Source organism: Sander lucioperca, chromosome 24 (genome assembly GCF_008315115.2).
Source record: "Sander lucioperca isolate FBNREF2018 chromosome 24, SLUC_FBN_1.2, whole genome shotgun sequence".
Lineage (NCBI taxonomy): Eukaryota > Metazoa > Chordata > Actinopteri > Perciformes > Percidae > Sander > Sander lucioperca.
The window spans coordinates 14,940,246-14,959,101 of record NC_050196.1 but is presented as its reverse complement, the minus strand read 5'-3'; the positions used below and the strand labels follow the sequence as shown (position 1 = coordinate 14,959,101).

Sequence of the window (18,856 nt, the reverse complement as noted above, 5' to 3'; positions counted from 1 at the left end):
TTCCACAGTGTTTTTTCATCTGCAGCAGTATTATTTTAATTCGCTGTCACTTTCCCAATGAGACGCAGAAATGCATGCTTGGACACAGTAGCATTGGGGAGCTTTGGACGAGCTCAAATCCACTTAGTCCTGTGGAGAGTTTTTGTACGAGTGCCATCCATTCTGTTTCCTGGCCTCATCTCGGTCGCTCACCTTATCTTGTGAGCTTAAGCTGCTTTTTTTGCTATTTCACGCAAAAAAAATGAACTACTTAAATGGATGAGTGAATTCCGAAAGCTTGTTTGTACCCTGTTGAAACATGAATCGTAAGTGATAGAAAAGTAGAGATTCTCAAGTAGAACATTATTCATTTTGCCACCAACGCACCCCGCTCGCTCGACTCAATTGACAGGAACCTATCAAGCTAGCGAGTCACGCGCATTCCTCTGGGAGGAAAATGCATTCCCAGTGTCACATCCTGTGTCGCTATTGTGTCAACACACAAAGGAAAAGCTCGGATTTGGAGCCGTTTTGGTGTCTTTTATGTGAGGCAAAACTATACACTAAAAAATGAAAGAAAACGCCTCCTCTAAATTGGATGGTCCTCCTTTTTGTTCATTTAGTAAGTGGCAGCCTTATTCAGTGTCGGGGAACATTTTGCTCAATGTTCTATGTTGGGGAAAATGAAAAATATATAAGACGTCTACAAATCAAGACTCAAAGAGGACTGGAATAGGGTGGATTCGGAGAACAGACCTGATTGTAGTAGCCATGTTTAACTGTAAAATACTCACAGTCTTGTACTTGACTATATACTCCACGATGGGCATCCCTCCATCATCCTGCTTGACCAGCCCCAGCCTGTAGGCCTTGCCCATCCCCCTCTGCCCGTGGACCGCCGGCGGACTCGGCTCTCCTGAGGGACACACGAGGAGGAAAGATGCAAAACAATACGTCTTTGTGTGTTTTCTTCTGTAAGAGAGTGTGTGTGTGTCAGTGTGTGCATTCCCAAGGTGGGGAGCAGGTGACAATGTGAGATATGAGATAAGGATGCAGTACAAGGAGAGAGAAGGTTTAAAGCTGAATTAAATTCATATTACGAGGCAACTCCCACTGCCTGGCTATAAGTAATGTTGACTGGAGGTTCTTATTATTCACTGTATTTTGCTAATTGAGTCCTTTTTCTAACATTCATTCTCAGTAGCTGCACTGCTGTATAATATTAACGGTGGTAATAATTTTCCTATGGTCTTGCCCAGATTTACTGCAATGCTGCTGTGCCAGACTGCCAAAATAAATAAAAAGCTTATCATAAAACTCCTGCAGTTATGTCCTTTTTAATGCAGCGGTTTTACATCAAGGCACAACTGTGACAGGATCTATTCCGAGCTCCAATAATCTGGATTCATATCGCTGAAATATGACAAGGTTGTAACTATTTCAAATATAAGCAAGTTTCATAAGATGGCAAATAGGTCTCATTTTACCAAGGTGCTGATGCTTTGAATATCATTTGCAGCATGTTTGCTTTTCTATCGCATTTTTTTTTTTTTATATATTTTATGAAATCAGGACACAAATATCTTTCTCACATTAATCCAAATACATTTTCATAGCTGCTATATGTACGTTTAGGGCCCATTTTATAAAACCAATGACATTTTTTATCCTCCCCTTTAACATTTCTGAAATGCTAGGTTATGCCAATGACTAACAATTAACCCAATCCAACTGCTATAAAGCCATTGAATCAAAGTGATTATGAGATATGTAAGTGGCTGCCGGAATAGTTCTGATGATCCCTTTTTGGGTAGGATCTGTAGGATCTGTGTCTGGAAAAAACAAGCTGCCTGCGGGGGTAGAACAGAGTTACAGTGGAAACTGACTTACGGATGGGTAAAGTCTGGAAGGTCTCTGTGTGGCTGAACTCTCCCTGACCCTTTCCGTTGACGGCTGCCACTCGAACCTCGTACGTGGTGTTGGGCTCCAGGCCCGTCAGCACCACTGTCGCTGGAGAGAGACAGGACCAGAGTTCATGTCACCTGGAAATACTGTATGTGCTATACGGCTGCACGATATGAAGCAAATGTGATATGCGATAACGGTGTTGAACATCACAATAATAATATTACTTGCGATAGATAAACAGATAGTAAAGTGTACTCAGTTCTGCCTTTTTGCCGCTTTCAGCATTCTGCTAAAATACAACATTGCTTGTTGAATTTTTTCTTCTTCTCGTGATTAACAAGTTTTTTCTTATTTTATATTTTTTAACAAAATACAAAACATACAACTCACAACATGAACACCCCATCCAACACCTTTGGAATGACCTGGAATACCTCTCACTCTAAAACCACAGGAATTAAGGTGTCAGTATCCTCCAACAGAAGTGATTGTCGAATGGTCGAACTTATGAATATAATGTTCTAGTGTCCACATCATTTCAGCCATGTTCTGTATCTGTATCTAACCTATTACCTTATTTTAGAAAAAATAAACTTTTATTTTTATTCTGGCGATGAAAATGAATAAGGATATTTTTTACATGATGAAAGATCTGTCATTAGTTATGTGCTTATTTGTTGCAAGTCTCTCAGTATAGAAACTTTAGCTGCATTTCTAAAACGTAACTGAAATAGATGAAATGCAGCGCTCTAAAAGACTAATAATAAATATCATAAGTAGATTATGTCATTGCAAGATAGCATTTTAAGTAAACATCCCATTCACAATTGACAGTAATTGGTTGCAAATAAGAAAGTTAGACACATATGGCAATATTACGTTCTAATGGAAAAGTGTGAATCTCATGAGGTCGCAGTATATTATCATAACGAATATTGGAACTACAGTAGTTACGACAGTGAATCTGCATTCATATTGTAACTTGCATTGATTATTGAAGAAAACAGGAAATCCCATTTTTAGACCACATAACAGATTCCTTTTTAAATTCTACGGTCACTAGAGTCTATTTACATAACCGTCACTATTCAGAGAGGCAGCAGAGAGGCGGCAGTGTAATGAGCTTGAGCGAAAGTTGTTGTTTTTGTCACTCTGAACAAATTAAACACTTGAATGGTAATAGGTGCTTTTGCAGTTCTTTAGTCCTGGAACTGAAAACAAATTCTGCAATTTGCAGCGGTGCTAGGCTACTTTCCAAGCTATAAGCAGACATTTCAATTTGGACAAAAGCATTGAAATGAAACGAGTCCAGGCATCTCATTATAATGAAGAGTATATTGTGTAAGGATCTTCTACTGAGGATATCTGAAGAGGCTTCTATGATTATATGATGCCACTTTACTTGTTTGTAATTAGCCTGGCTCACAATTTTAATATTTTACTCATAATCTTGAATAAAGGGCCACATTTTACTAAACAGGCAGGACATTTACAACATTATATAGTTCTGCTCCTGACGTTTCCTCCCTTTTTTTTTTTTTTTTACTTCTATACTGTTAAAGTGCTACCTGCGGTTTAGTATTCGCCTCACTGCATCTACATTTTGTAATTGACTCTGAAATGAGGGATATTAGTGATAAGCCCTTCAGGTTTGTCAGACCTGCTTATCATCCAACCATTAGTCCTCTGGCTTTCATTTCCCAGCCATCCATCCTTCACCTCATGGCGTACTTTCCACGAACAGGCTCAGAAATCAATTTGGAGTCGTAAAGCATAAGAAGAGGATGCGCGTGCTTTTTCTGCTCAGTTGGGTTCTGGCACCTTCCCCGCGCGGTGTTTGAGGTTCGTCAAGACCCAACACCATCTCAGGGCTGAGGCTTTGAAGGATCGCATGGCAGATTATGTGATACGGCTTCTGCTCGTGTGTGATTGGTGTCGTTCGATGTGTGGGGCGGTTAACAGACAGATAAATGCCTGACGGGTGCTCATCTGGCATGCTGAGGCACAACCTCGCTGGTCTAATCAGTAGAAAGTTTTGTCACTGTGTGACAAAATTATAAGTATTCTTATTTCTCAAAAGTGAAGCCGTTTTATTTTCCTTTGGTAACTGTACATCCAAGACTTGGGGGGGGGGGTCATTTCAGATTTTAGTTTTTTGTCCTACTTTTTAAGGCAGCCATTCAATTCCACTCAATTTAGCTGCCTCCACAATAAGAACATGCTGTGCATAATGAGGCCCACCACGACACACACCACTGCTCCTTATATTTTACACAATGAACAAATATTACAGTAATCATCTGTAAAGTTAGCCTTCACTGTTATCAACGGTTATAAACTGAACATTATTCCCACTCACTCTGGATGCTGTGCGACTTGACGTCCCTCCAGTCCTGTGAGCCCACCTCCTTGTACTGGACCAGGTAGTAGCTGATGGGTACGCCGCCATGCGAGTCGGGCTTCATGAAGGTGACGGTTGCTAAGCGCTGGGAAACAGCTGAGAGACGCACTGAGTATGGATTTGATGGTACATCTGAAAAGAGAAAATAATGACGCGGGTCACAGCATACAGCTACAGCGTACATAAACAAATACATATTATATTATTTTTACATTATGTTGCTACTAGAAAAAAACGTCAAACCATACATGTGTATCGACATTTGCTAAATAATAATAAATGGATTTTCTAACTGAAGATGAAGGCACTTTTAATTCTGCAGACAAAACCCCTAAATCTAGGAAATTATTGCTAAATCACTGTAAGCTATGAAAGCAATTTAACACAATGTACTTCAGTTTGAGGTGAGGTAATATGTCATTCAGCTGCATCTTTCATTTAACCTTGTTTCCCTTTTTTTAGTGTGTTTCTCATTTTGACAGCATCAGTGCAAATATTCACATATCAAAGAACGTGAAGTGATGAGTCTTTTCTGCTTCCATTGGAGATCACCTCTCTTCCGAGTCTCCATTGCTGACTCAAACACTTACAACTACGTGTGTGTGTGTGTGTGTGTGTGTGTGTGTGTGTGTGTTCCCCTGTGTGTGTGTTTGTTTGTGTGTGTGTGTGTGTGTGTTTTCCTGTTTGTGTGTGCGTGGGTATTTCTGCAGAATTGCAAGTGTCAGAACAACTTCCACAACACATTGTTTCCTGCAAGACTACATAATAGGTCAGCTTTTTGCTCACTACTTTTCTCTTTAGCCAGAGCAATTCAATCTACACTTAAGATAATTGGACTGCACTATTGTGTATTAGCCTGTGCTACCGTAAATTAGGGGGTGCTTCAGTAAATAGTGAGGGGTATGGTAAATCAGCTGGCACTGTTTGAGAATAGGCCGGGCTGAATAGGGGTTGGGAGTTGTAGTGGAATTTATCTTCCTGAGAATTGCAAATAAAGCTATTACCATTATTAGAGAGGTAGAGGGTTACAAAGTAGTTGAACAGTTAGGGTTACTGTGAGAGGAGTGGGATCCCTGACTCAAAACATTCTGGAGTTGAAATGAAGTTGCCAATCTCATTTGATCTGGTAAAGGGGCCAAACAATAGTGGCAATCCCACACACTCACCTGCCTGGGCCAGAATGAACTCCTGGTATCGAACTCCAATGTTGTTCCTCGCTGTGCAGTTGTAGCGGCCAAAGTCCCTGTCGGACATAGGAGTCACCTAGAACCGGGAAAAAAAATATTTCTTACATATATCTCTATTGATACTGTCTCCAGCCATGCAAATAGTTTTGCTTTTATTTGTCTGCTTCCATCCATGTACAATGGACAGGATGGATTTCTTTTCTGATGCTCGCAGAAGTGAATAATCCCATTTAAAGCTGTACTAATCAATACTTTCATATAAGCAATGGGTCAAATGACTATGCGAATGGTGAAAGGCGTTGTGTCAGTGACAAACTGGCTCTGGAGTTTTAGTCTCTTTGAGTTCATTGTTTCGGTTTTTCCCAAACTGTTTTGGTTCACTCAAAACCTTCTTTCCAAGTTTTCAGTGAAACAGCTCTGATAAACCCACTGTACGCTTCCTGCCCAGCACCAAATGGCAGACGGTCAAAGTTAGCGACTAGCAGGTGAACATAGTGGAGCATGCAGCAGCTTATATGTTTCTAAAAAGAGTTGGTAGAGACCCAAACAGAGGGAAAAGTATAATAGTATAGTATATATAGTATATTTATAGTATAGTATATAAATATTTCACTTGGAATGAATGCTAATGTTGCTCCATATGGTGAGTAGTGTGTGAACTTTCTCGTGGTCTGTAATTGCTGGTAAACTGACCAATACATACAGCTCTGGACTTGTACCCACCTCCAGCACAGACTTTCCGTCTGCACTGTGTACCCTCGTGTTGGCAGTTCCCTCCGCGGAGATGGTGAAGCGCTCTCGCCTCCACAGCATGGTGGCAGGAGGGTTGGACATCACATCACAGCTTATGTTCACTGGGTTGCCCTCCCATGAGTAATAGATGGTGTGGTTGGTCAGGAACTTTGGTATATCTGTCCAAAACATAGAGATACTATCTCTCACGCTTGCCTCATTTAGATTGTAAATCAGCTCTTTTGCTCTAAAACAAGACAACCAATGCCAAAAGATGCTGTGTCTGGAGTTTGTGGCATCCAATTAAACATTCAAATCAAAAGGTGAAGCTGTGCTGCATGATCAAATACATAAAATGACTTGCTGAGGCTTAACCCACAAATTCCTCAAAGAGAGAAATAAAAGCATTTCATTAACGCCTCCCAACCCTCTCTCTGCAATGTTAAAAAGGAAAACAAACTAAATTGAAGCCACCGAATGCTGGAGGAGGAGTGGGGGGGCATATTTGTTATGATCATCTCCCCAAGAATAAAAATAAAGGATGCAAACAGAAGCTCATTTGCCCCAGCAAATAGGAAGGGCAGTAATGGAGGACCGCGACGGTGAGCTGGCGTGCAGATTTCTCTCGGCCCAGTCAGACCAGCTCAGTTGGAGAGGCATTATAGTTGTTTTATGCTCGCTTGCAGGATTCCATTAAAGAGATTGATGTCTGGCTCTATGTCACAGCCGAGGACGCGTTATCCCCCTGCAGCCTGCAGTGACTTAGTAAATGAGTTCATTAGTTCGGTGGCAACGGCTGGCTCAGCCCTGCCACGCTCACACTCACAGCCTGTGTCTTGCAGAGTGGAGTCTGCAAGCAAGTTGTCAGCTGTGGCTTTACAGTATAATGACAGCAACTTGGCTTCACAGTTGGAGAGTGTATGAGGTTTGTTTTTTCTACATGAGGATGCCATTAAACTTTTTCCAAATTGTCAACTTTTCAAGAACTATGCAAAACAGAGAATCAATGAACCCAAAAGTCACCTCAGCCAGACGAGGAGAAAATTGGTTTTCACATGACAACAGAGATGCAAGATTCAGTTGCTTATATTTGCTTGTCTGCCCTCTCTCTTTGTTGTTCCTCTGAGCTTCAAGGTCGAAATGCTGCTAACCAAAAAAAAAGCACTTTCCAATGGTCTCGTTCAAGCAACAGTAATGTTCTTACTTACTGTCTTCTCATAATGAACCTAATAATTCCGAGGCCAAAATGGAGATATTTACTTCAGAGCTCATTAGGCACAGGATAGCCCGCCCCAAATAACCCCAAACAACCAGCGTTGAGGAATGGGTGCGCTCATCGGGAAGTAGGGGAGCTGTCAGCATGGGAAAACAAAAAGGCGACGCATGATATCCTCTCACTAATTAACCCTTCTGAAGGCTGTGTGTGTGGTGAGGGGGTGAGCTGTTTATAGTAATATAATGAACTTCAGAAAGAAAAACAGCTACATTGTGAAAATAATTATGAACTTTTGAACTCTGAACTAGACTGCAGGGGTGCACGTGTTTCTTGCTAGGTTGCTGATTTGACTGCGTAAATGTGTTTCATTTTCACACAAGGATCTGATAGCACTAATGGAAATGCCGAGAATGGAGGAGTTGGCGGCGTTATATCAGGTCACCAGGCGTAAGGAACGGTATTTCTCATTTTGCCCACAGACAATGTTACACATCTATGTAGATACTTGAACATTTCCAACTATTGCAACAAATAATAATTAAGCACTGACGTTGACTCACTGAATACAGTGCTGAAAACTAATGTTGTAATGTTGAATTTAGTAGAATTTGTTGAATAAAATGTTGGTGATTTTAATCACTTAAAGCTGCAGAGGGCATAAAGGTCTCTCTGTTGCACAGGAATGTATGTATTTGCAGAAGAGCCAATAGGAATGCTCTCTCTGATATGACCTGCGATTGGCCAAAGTCTCTTTTCATGGGCTAGATTTTCTAAAGCCTGGAAACAGAGCCCAGAAGAGCTGCAGAAGTCTAGTTTTCCCTCAGACCACTTGAATTACAATATGCAGAAAGATTATTATGGAACTTCTGCCCAATGATGCCAAAAGCAAATTGCTTACCAATAATCTAAAAGTAACAATCTAAAAAATATTTTTTTTCAGAAAATACTGTCTTGTAGAATTAAATATGTATCTACTGTTAACCTAATTTAGATCAGAAAAGTCAGATTCATTGAAAGGACAGTTTACCCCAAAATAAAAATATATATATATATATATATATATATATATATATTTTACCTGTAGATCTATTTATCAATGTAGATTGTTTTGTTGTGAATTGCCCAATGTTGGAGATATCATCCGTAGAGATGTCTGCCTTCTCTCTGATATAATGGAACTAGATGGCACTTAGCTTGTCGCACTGCCACTAGATGCACGCTTCCTTCTGCGTGGTGATACGGTTGGCGGGTGTAGTTCGGTAGTAAGAAAATAGTTCCTACATTAAACTGCTCACAGCCAGTACTGTGGATTATGTTGAAACTGGGTCATGCTTTCTGAAAAGAGACATTGCACTTGAGTTTTTCAAATGTACTTTTTGTCACTTTGAGCACCACAAGCTGAATGCTAACTAGTATAGAATATAAAAAGAGAAGGCAGACATCTCTACGTCTGATATCTCCAACACTGGGCAAATCATCTAGATTGATAAATAGCACTACATGTAAGAGGAAAGAAATGTCTTTTTGATTTCAGGTTGAACTGTCTCTTTAAATGTACAGTCTTGTGCACACCTACAGTTCAGCCACACAGGTGTTTTCACTTAAGTTGCATGATTAGACCTCTGCTCAGGACAGTGTGCAATCTAATTAGCAGGAATAATTGGAAACACCTGCGTGAGTGTGCAGGACCGTTAAACACTGATCAGAAAATAAAACACACTCACACTCAATATCCAGGAACATGCTCTTCTGATGACCACCGATCCTGCTTAGTGCTTCGCAGTCAAATCGGCCCAAATCTGTGAGCCTCACACCGCTGATGGTCAACACCGATTTTCCGTGACGACCACGGACTTCAAAGCGTCCGTCCTGACTCTGAAGACACAAACACATACAACTTATTGTTATGTTCTTCTGTTACGCTAGTAAGCAAGAGAAGGTCAGACATTCTAGCTGTGAGATTAATTTGTAGGAGTCTTGAGTGATAAAGAATTAGCATTTACATCCCTATAATTTTCACAGTCATTGCCCTTAATATGTGGTTTGGTGTGTGAAATTCTGATTGACCCAAACAGACAGACCTGGCATGATGAAAGAGGAGGGAAAGATTATAGTTATTATGTATAATAAGGCAATTTATTTGTAATACTATCTTTAAAGATTGTGTAAAGCTGGATTGAGATATGAAGAGGGGAACACAAACGCCAAGGACCTAAAAAAGGCTGACCCTATCGCCAAGTAATTTATAGAAAGTATCTTGTCCAACTTGGTACGACTGAATGTCAGCCTCCTTTATCCATTCTGACCCCCCCTTGCAGGCAATCGTCACTTGTCACACAGAGTCGGGGTTAATGCAAAAAAACTTCGATTAATTACAAGGACATTACATCTGTATGAAGACAGATGGTATCAATTTGAAGCAACGGGTCAATTACAGCAGACGAGGCTATCATTCCAGTAATCGACATTCACTCGTAATGAGAAAAAACACCCCAGGAGCATCCTTGTTGCAGACACTATTCGCCTGCAGCCTCCAGACTGTTACCTAACAGATAACCTTTGTCACCCCAAAGAAACTACTTTTCAGAGGTCCTGCCCATGATACATTTAAGAGCTGCAGCAGGGTTTATGTTTTGATTGGATACACTGGGAACAATAATTTCAAACAGCCACTTGCTGCCTTTTATCTTGAAATACTCCACTCATATTTTTGTTATTTTTAGTTCCTTTTTTTGAATATATTTTCCTCGTCCAGAGTAGCCTTTGCAAACAAAAAAAAGTCCTGTATCAGTGTTTTTTTTAATAAATAAATCAGATGATAAATATGATAACACAGGCTACAGAAGCTTTTGTTTGCATCAGTGTTTCTTCTTCAATATAAATGTGCAATGAAGAAGTTGCTTTGACATTCTCTTTTCGCAGACGAGGCGCCGCCATGAATAGGAAACACAGTTTTAGTCGAGTTCTTCTTATTATTCATAGAGTCTGAGAGTGCCATGGGGTATTTTCAATGTAAGTACCCAGCAAACGGCACATGGCATACATTAGGGTGGCAATCTATCTGGGCTCTTGAAGATCAAAAAAACTTCAATATCAGTGCTAGCAGCAACATATCATGATTACACTATCACCTCTAAGTAACGCTGAAATGGACTGACTATTATTATTTGAGACACAGATCCTATTACGGGGGGACCGCTGATGTGGACACGATCAGGAAATGACTTGAGGAGTGGACACACTGCACACAAGCTATGTGGCTATACAACAAACGTACAAAAGGTAAGCGTACAATTGTTTACCATGATCAGGACTTTTTGATGACTGAAAACATCCATCTGACTTGCATTTCCCACATTGTTGCCTTCTAATTAGTCAATTAAGTCAACTTGGATAAACCGCTTTAATAGAGTAAAAATAGAAGTTATTTAGCTCAAGGCCTGAGAGTTAATGTAGGATTGCACTCAAATTAGTATTGTGAGTTTGTTCCGAATAAAGGAATTAGAACTAGAATAACAAAACACAAAAGGCTGAGAGTCAAATCAGGCTCTCAGTAAGCCAATTTAGCACAGGGATACCCCACAATGCTTTGGGGCATTTTGTTGTCGCTACAGCTGTAATCAGCAAGATACTTGTTTGCGTGTTTCTCTTGTATTCTACTGTATATACAGGATACACAACATAGTGCTGCAGGAAATCTATGCTATCTAATCTATTTTTTTGCCAGGAAAGAAGAGAGCTATCTTAACTTAGCATAAAGACTGGAAATAGAGGGAAACGGCTAGCCTGGCTCCGTCCAGAGGTAACAAAATCCGTCTACCAGCACCTCTAAACCTCACTAATTAACACGTTATATCTTCTTTGTTGATTCCTGTTGTCACCGTGAGGTTGCCAGGTAACAAGCCAAGACTCAAGAAAAGTCCCTACTCCCTGCTCCCACTGAGGGAACTTTTGTAATCACTACTGAGTTATATTACATATATAGCAATACAATATATTGCCAAGTAGGCGCCCTTCTTCTACTTTCTGACCTCCTGAGGATTGTGTCTTTACATTTTGCATGTTTCTGTGTGTTGTGTGTTCTCATCTACTTATGCACCTTTGCATATTTATAAGTAAGTCTGTGGAAGAGTGTGCACATTCTCCACACCTCCACTATAGATTTCCCCGGAAAATCAATGCACATCCAGCCCCTTATAATGCCCTCCTGCCACCCCCTGCCTCTGCTAATACTCATTATGTGTCTAAGCCTCATAAGCCTCGGCCGTGAGGCCCCCTCTCCTGAATCACACTCTCTATATGTTGTCGCTTGTGGACTGCTTCGACATTATCCTGTTTAGAATGGCTTATCTTTGCTCTTATCGTTTGCAATACTATCAGCCAATGAGTTGAAGCAGCTTTTAAAGGCTCGGTTCTGGTCTCTTTGTGCTGCCATTGCACACCGGTCAATAGGATTGGGAGAGTCTGTGTTGAATAGGAATGCTGAGGAACAGGGGGATGATAAGAGGAGGAAAAAAAGAGGAAATCTTCCAGGAGGGGACTTCTGAGTCAGGAAATTACTCGCAGCCCCTCCTCCCCCTCTGCCAGCTGACAGGGTCTGTCTAGAGACGAAGTCAGCCCCTAAAGCGCAGCCTGTTTGATATGCAGCTCAGTCCAACGACGAGGCAAGCGGCCAAACGTGAACACAACAGCGAGTCACATGCACACCAGTGGACACACACAGGCATGTTCCTGCAACTGCATGTCCCCTCACACGTACATATTGTAAACACATGAGCAGGAAGCACAGAGATAAACGGCAAGGAAATGTGGAAGTTGAGGGAATAAAGGGAACTGGAGGAGATGAAAGGACAAGCAGGTAGGCTAAATGAGGGCAGGAATATATAAAATCCTATCCCTATCTCATCTATACCGAACTGTTTACAGTGAACATGCAAAGCTAAATCTCGAAGGCAATCTCTCAAGTAGGATTCTGCAGACTGTTCCTGTGTGATTTCAGTGCAAATCCTGGAGAATTTTCAGATGTTAAAAATGTCAGCTGTAAATGTCAGCATGGCTGGAAACTCACTGTAGTCTAATTATGGTGAGCATTGCTTATTCAAACAGTTTGGCGTTGGGACTGTTTTATATTTGCACCACAGTGATTACCGCAATACCTCATCCTCATGACAACAACAAAATGACATTTAATAATGGCTTTCTGGTTCAAGGAAATGGGGGCCAAGGGTAGACCGCAAAACCTCGGCTAAACATTACTATTATCTATTTTCGACTGGATTCTGCAGAATGCAGCGTTTGTGACCAGGTGTCAAATGGAACAGGTGTGAGAGTCTGCTTTTATTTCAAGGTCTAATTGCAAAACGTCTTTAGAGAAGAGCTCAAATCAACACAAATACACCTCTCAGTCTTTCTGAATAGCTGAGGGAAAGGTTAAAAAGTTATTCAAAAGTTTAAGTCTGTTGAATCACACACGGTACGTCAATCTTTGTTGTCGAGGCAGACAGCTCTTCAGCTTTGCTTGAATAGAAGGAAAGAATAAACAGGAAGTTACAGTGCAGTTCACTAACCTTGCTCATAAGCGAAACAATACCACAGGAGTGAAACAATACCCCGGCTGAAATCCTACCACGGCTCTTGATTAAACTCCAGAAACTGTATCCCATTATGTACTCTTACCGAGGGTCAAGGTGTTAGTTGGCAAAGAATGAGAAGAATGGAAGCAACATTATGCAGTGAGTAAAACTAAGCCCAAAGCTTAATGTCTTTCAACAAATGAAGAGCGTGTGCAGACTGGATATGCATATTTGAGAGAAAATTGAGAGAGGAACATCCTGGCTTAAACCTAAATGACTGCGGCCATCCATCATGCCTCGTGCTGCTCAAGCCGTGTTTGTCTTTGCGTATGTTTAGGTGTGTTGGTCTGCACTATGCATTCCCATAATTGCATTTGCTGTGGGAAGAGAAGCACTTACTCTCATTTTCGGCTGTGATTTATCAACCCGAGCGATTCGAGCCAATGCACACATTCATTTATCTCTGCGGTGACCTTTTTCCCGAGCAAAAGAATGGCTGCCATCTTTGTTTTTGTGTTTTTTTTTTTTTTTTTACCTTTCTGTGAAAGCTTCAGTCCCCTTTCTGGGAAAGCTGTGATGGAAGTGCGTATGGTTTTGACATTGATGGCAGCTCGTTCAAGAATAATTACTTTTTCATGAGAATGCGGCTGTAGCTCATTCAATTTCTGATTTATGAGGCTGTTGTTATGAACAAAGTGAATAATGGATACTGAAAGAAAGGAATACACAACAGCTTAGTGTCTTTTCAATTTTATAAGTTGGATTATATAAAATGACGCCGAATCAAAAGCAGGCAGGAACCAAAGTATTAACGTTTGTCCTGAAAACTTCAAGGTTCTTGCTGCTTCTTTATGCTGAGCGATAATCAAAATAAATGTGCGTGCTGATTTCCCTTGAGATAATAATCTCAGCAAAGTTGAAAGATTTAAACACTCCCTGTGAAAAACATGAACCAAGGTGAATGTGTTGTATAAGTGCAGCTTTGCTATAGAGACTTTGAGGCATTGTACAACATGGATGCACACGTACATGTAGGCTTTTGGCTTGTATATAACATGAGTTGGAAATCAATCATCCGTTAGTAAAGAAAATCAGTGACAACAGATGAGAACAAGGTTGCATTTCAAAGTCAGTTTTTTCACTGGAGAGTAATGGAGTAATATGCAACCACTCATTTCAAACTTTGTAAAACCCACTGCCATTGTAATATGAAGATAAATAAAATACAGTTTACATACTTGCCAATATACAGGGGGTGGACAAAATGATGTTAAGTAATGAATTATCGAGTGATGGGAAAGTTCATCCATCTTTTACTTCCCTAAGCCCAGCATCTTCCATTCATATATTTTCCCTCCACTGCTACCGGCTATCCCCAATCTTTCTACCCACCTTTACCAAACACTAGAAGGCCACCTACTATCACTACTATCACAGCTAAATTGAGTAAAATGGAAGAATATGCAATGCAATATGACAAGTTAATATAGAAAGCTTTGTCAAGTAAACCTTTATTTGCCCAGGCCAGATAATCAAACTTTAGTTTTGCTCCAAGACAATTTCTCTTCATTATATCTTTACCTTAACTCCTTTGCTGTTGACTTCATTTTACTCAACAGAGCCTAAAGCAACCGACCAAATACTGTAAGCTCCTGGCTCCTGATGCCAAAATGCGGCCACCAGTATCAAAGCTGGGTGACACTGACTATGATGGAGTGAAAATTAGATTCTTTAAAATTGAGAGGTTGCAAGACGATCAACAGGATAGAAAAGCAGAAACATGTTTCTTTTTCCGTATTTTCCTCGAATCTTTGTGTCTAAATAATATACAAATAAAAGACGAAAAAAAATGGAAATGAGCCATTTCACTTTAACATGTTATCTGTTGGATTGGTGTGTTATGTCGATCCTTAAATAAATCAAAATGAATGCATGGAGTGACGAGGGATCACAAGCCAAAAATGTCTTTCATGACACCATGTCAGGGCTGTGTTGTCTCAACACCAGGGAGTTGTTGTGTTAGTGTTATACTGGTTTCGGTTTATAGTAGAATTATCTAGTAGCCTATGCTTTGAAATCAAAAGATGATTTTGAGTAAATGCCATATATATGTACATATGCGTTTTGTCAAATTTCTCTATATTTAGAATGCATATGGTATTTTAAACTGAAGAATTGTCTCCCTCTATATGTTCTATACATTCTTTATAACTAGTGCTGTACAGTATGATGCAACACACACACACACACACACACACACACACACACACACACACACACACACACACACACACGGATTTTCTGGCACTTTCTACCTTGTCTCCATCCACGAAGGTCTGGCCGTCGCTGGCTCTCCTCCAGGAAATGTCGGGCAGAGGCTCGCCCTCAGCCACACAGGAGATCATGGCGGCGCTGCCCTCTACGGCCGTCACGTTTTTCAGCTGGGTTATGTGGGGCTGGACTGCAGGCCACAAATAAACAAAGGGAGGAGGAGAAAAAAATGTTGATAAGTGAGTAAAGAAGAATAGATTGAAAGGCAGGGGGAATAGGTGTGAGGGAGGATTGAGTAAGTAAAAGGGTGAGCGGGAGAGAAACTGTCAGAGATCTAACTCATAAGGGAGGGGAGATGAAGGCTATACCACAGGGGTTTAAACACAGAGCTGATGCATGACTTTGGTACTGACAGTCTAGGCCAAGATCATTTATACACTGCCGTCGTTCTCCACAGTTTCAGGGAAGGGTGCCCTCTGGCCTATTTTGTGCAGATTCCTTGGCCTAGATGACACAAAAGAACACAAAAACTGACTTTGCTAAAGTCACAAAATACATCAAAAGCGGCTCTCCTTCTATGAGCATTCCACCTTTTTTGGTTTTAAATAAATATAGATTTTTGTCTGGCAAAAATGCCTCTCCAGCACTGCGTGAATTTCTTTTGACGCAGAACGAGCACCACGATAAGTGCAGCAAAGCGTGCCATTGGGGGTGCTGAAACACCATGCATGTCAAAGCCTCTGAGCATTTCACATGAATCATGGATTGCTACTTTCTACACACACACACACACACACACACACACACACACACACACACACACACACACACACACACAGCACTCGTGTCCTTAACAGGGTGCTTGCAAAGCAGCATGGCATAAAATCCAAAAGGAAAGAGTAGTGAATGGAAAATAGTGACTACTGTACTGGAGGCTTTTAACACCACCCAGGGGGGATTGGAGTGTTTGGCAATTTCACATGGCTTCAACCTTGTGGTGGAGGAGCCATATATAGGGATTTTGGGAGCTTATCAAAACATCACACAAACATACCAACAGGCATGCGCACACGCGCACGCACGCACGCACGCACACACACACACACACACACACACACACACACACACAATACCTGCATGGATAGACCAATATTCTAAGGATAGAATCTTACCTAACCACTTCATACAAAGCTGTGTTAGTTTACCAACTCTAATCTTACAGGTAATTCTGGTTTGTTGTAACATATGTCTCATTTTAGTCATTTTGGCCATTATTTCTATCAGTTATTATATATATATATATATATATATATATATATATATATATATATATATATATATATATATATATATATATATATAGTTCCCCTCCAAGAACAAAGCCAAAAAAAGTTTCATTATGCTATTATATCTATAACCTTGGACTCCTGGATGCAACTGTAGATTGAAGGGACTTTGTCCTGTCCAGCCAACGTTACCTGGGATAGCGTCACAGCTGCCAAACACATGAGTGAATCCTTATTCTGAAAGCCTTTTAAAGTGAAAACACACTGTTCAAAGTATTTAACCGCAGTAGTCAAAGAGGATGATGTTAAAACAAAACTATTTTGAGATGTCTTTATAATATTTTGACCACTCTATTTACATACATGAGTGGGACAACATATTAGAAACATCTCTTAAAGATGTGGTGGAAGTAATTTAGAAACCATTTATTTTCTTTTTTTTCATCATTTTAGGCCTTTATTTGTATAGGACAGCTTAGACTTGAAAGGGGAGAGAGAAGGGGAATGACATGCAGCAAAGGGCCGGAGGTTGGAGTCGAACCCACGGCTGCTGCGTCGAGGAGTAAACCTCTATATATGGGCGCACGCTCTACCAGGTGAGCTAACCAGGGGCACTAGAAACCATTTCTACAAAAAGGGTTAGGGTTAGGCTGATGGTAAAGCATGAATGTAACAACTGATGCACATCACAATGCTCCATTAATCTCTCATTGCACTGAAAAACTTCAGTCTGTAAACTGTGATGGATGTTAAAAACGTCACATGTAATACTGTTATCCGTCATTTTCTCTTCCAAGCATGTTTGGATAACCTAGTGGTTTGATGAAAGCCCTAATTGTCTGAATGTTTGACTACTGGTGCCTCTTTCCATGTGAGACATTGTTTCAGCGATATGTCTGCCTTCTGAGATCTTAGCAATTAACTTGGCGGGTACAATGTCATTTCCAAAATGAGCTAGAACCACACAAAAACAAATGTGACTTTTTCTTTAGCAATAGACACAAGTCTCCAACCAAAACAATCAGCCTAATGAGTTATTTAGTCTACAATTGAGTCCTAAAATCTGGTTTCCCAAAAACAAGTCAAACTGATTTTAAAAATCTAAGAATGGATAATTTCACTTGTTCACAAAACAAACCAGCTTTATTAAAAAATCTTGATAATAGTGCAGCAATCTGCCTGATTCTGTTTTGTGTGAAGACAAAAGGAAGGCGCAGTGGGAACAACTGAACCCATTGGCAGAAGCTTTGCTTGTTGTAAGAAAAATAGGCCTCCTAATGAGACTGAATGACTTAAGATGATTTTCTGCAGAAGCAAAGATGTGAGGAGCACTTTAGATGATCGTCTATTTCTATTAAACCTCGCAACCAACAAACATGCACAGATAAAACTCTTCATAGCACTGAGACCAGTCTAAACCAGTTCTTCATCCCCACTTTATCAGCAGCCTTTTTGCCCCAGGTGCCCTTCATCATGCAAATATTAAATGAAAACTGTCTCATTTATCAAGCATGCTGCAAAACTCCACTCTGCAGAGAGACCATTATTAATAACGCATTATCTACAACATTTCAACTCTAAATGGGAAAGAATTGAGCAGCGTTTGTGTGCTAAAAGATAAAAATCCAGAATTAATTTCACCTTCCAGGTTCGAGGTGTGGGGAGTTGATTCTTTTTAGTTTGATGCATACTTTTAAATGAAGTTCCTCTTATTAAAAACAAGAGTATTTTACTCTAGCATTTGTTAATAACTATAATCACACTTGATTAAAAATAATTATATATATAAAACTAATTAAACTTGCAAATGTTGTAAGTCCTGACACTTTTATGCATAAAAAACAGGTTTAATATTGCCCTCACCCTGTGAAAAAGCCAATTACTAGTATCAATGTTACAGCAGAATGTGACATAATGACAAATGATGGCGCTTTAAGACACTAGAAATATATATAAATACAGTTTTTCTACAGTTTGACTCATTGTTGGCTTATAAGAGACTAACAAAGAGTATAAGTGATGCTGATATTAACATTCTGGCTGTTCATGGACCATTAATGCAGGAAAAAAGGCCTACAATTCTTAAGTTGCTGCTTTCTTCTGAGCTGAACAGCATTTTCAACCCCCATAGCAACATTTGACTTTACATACAGCTCTTATTCTACCTACTGACAGGTAACAGAAAACTCAACATGGTCCTGACTGTATCTGATAACGATGTGTGCATTTGTTGTTTCAGAGCCACAAAACAAATGTCAGCATAGATTCTCTCCTGTAATCCCGAATGCCTCTACAAAGCTTAG

The 18,856-nt window shown here is 40.2% G+C and overlaps 1 protein-coding gene across 4 annotated transcripts in view; it reads right to left on the bottom strand.

The window, feature by feature from the left end:
- LOC116044484 (neural cell adhesion molecule 2) overlaps positions 1-18,856 on the bottom strand; it is a 397,500-nt gene that overhangs the window by 35,107 nt on the left and 343,537 nt on the right. For 3 of the 4 annotated variants that reach the window (XM_035998698.1, XM_031291726.2, XM_031291725.2), the window contains 7 exons: positions 15,312-15,457; positions 9,148-9,298; positions 6,199-6,386; positions 5,455-5,551; positions 4,247-4,420; positions 1,870-1,989; positions 774-895 (listed from right to left, as the gene is read on the bottom strand). In XM_035998698.1, coding sequence (XP_035854591.1) covers positions 774-895; positions 1,870-1,989; positions 4,247-4,420; positions 5,455-5,551; positions 6,199-6,386; positions 9,148-9,298; positions 15,312-15,457 — 998 coding nt within the window. The remainder of the gene's footprint in view (positions 1-773; positions 896-1,869; positions 1,990-4,246; positions 4,421-5,454; positions 5,552-6,198; positions 6,387-9,147; positions 9,299-15,311; positions 15,458-18,856) is intronic. The other variant, XM_035998700.1, reaches the window with a different exon arrangement.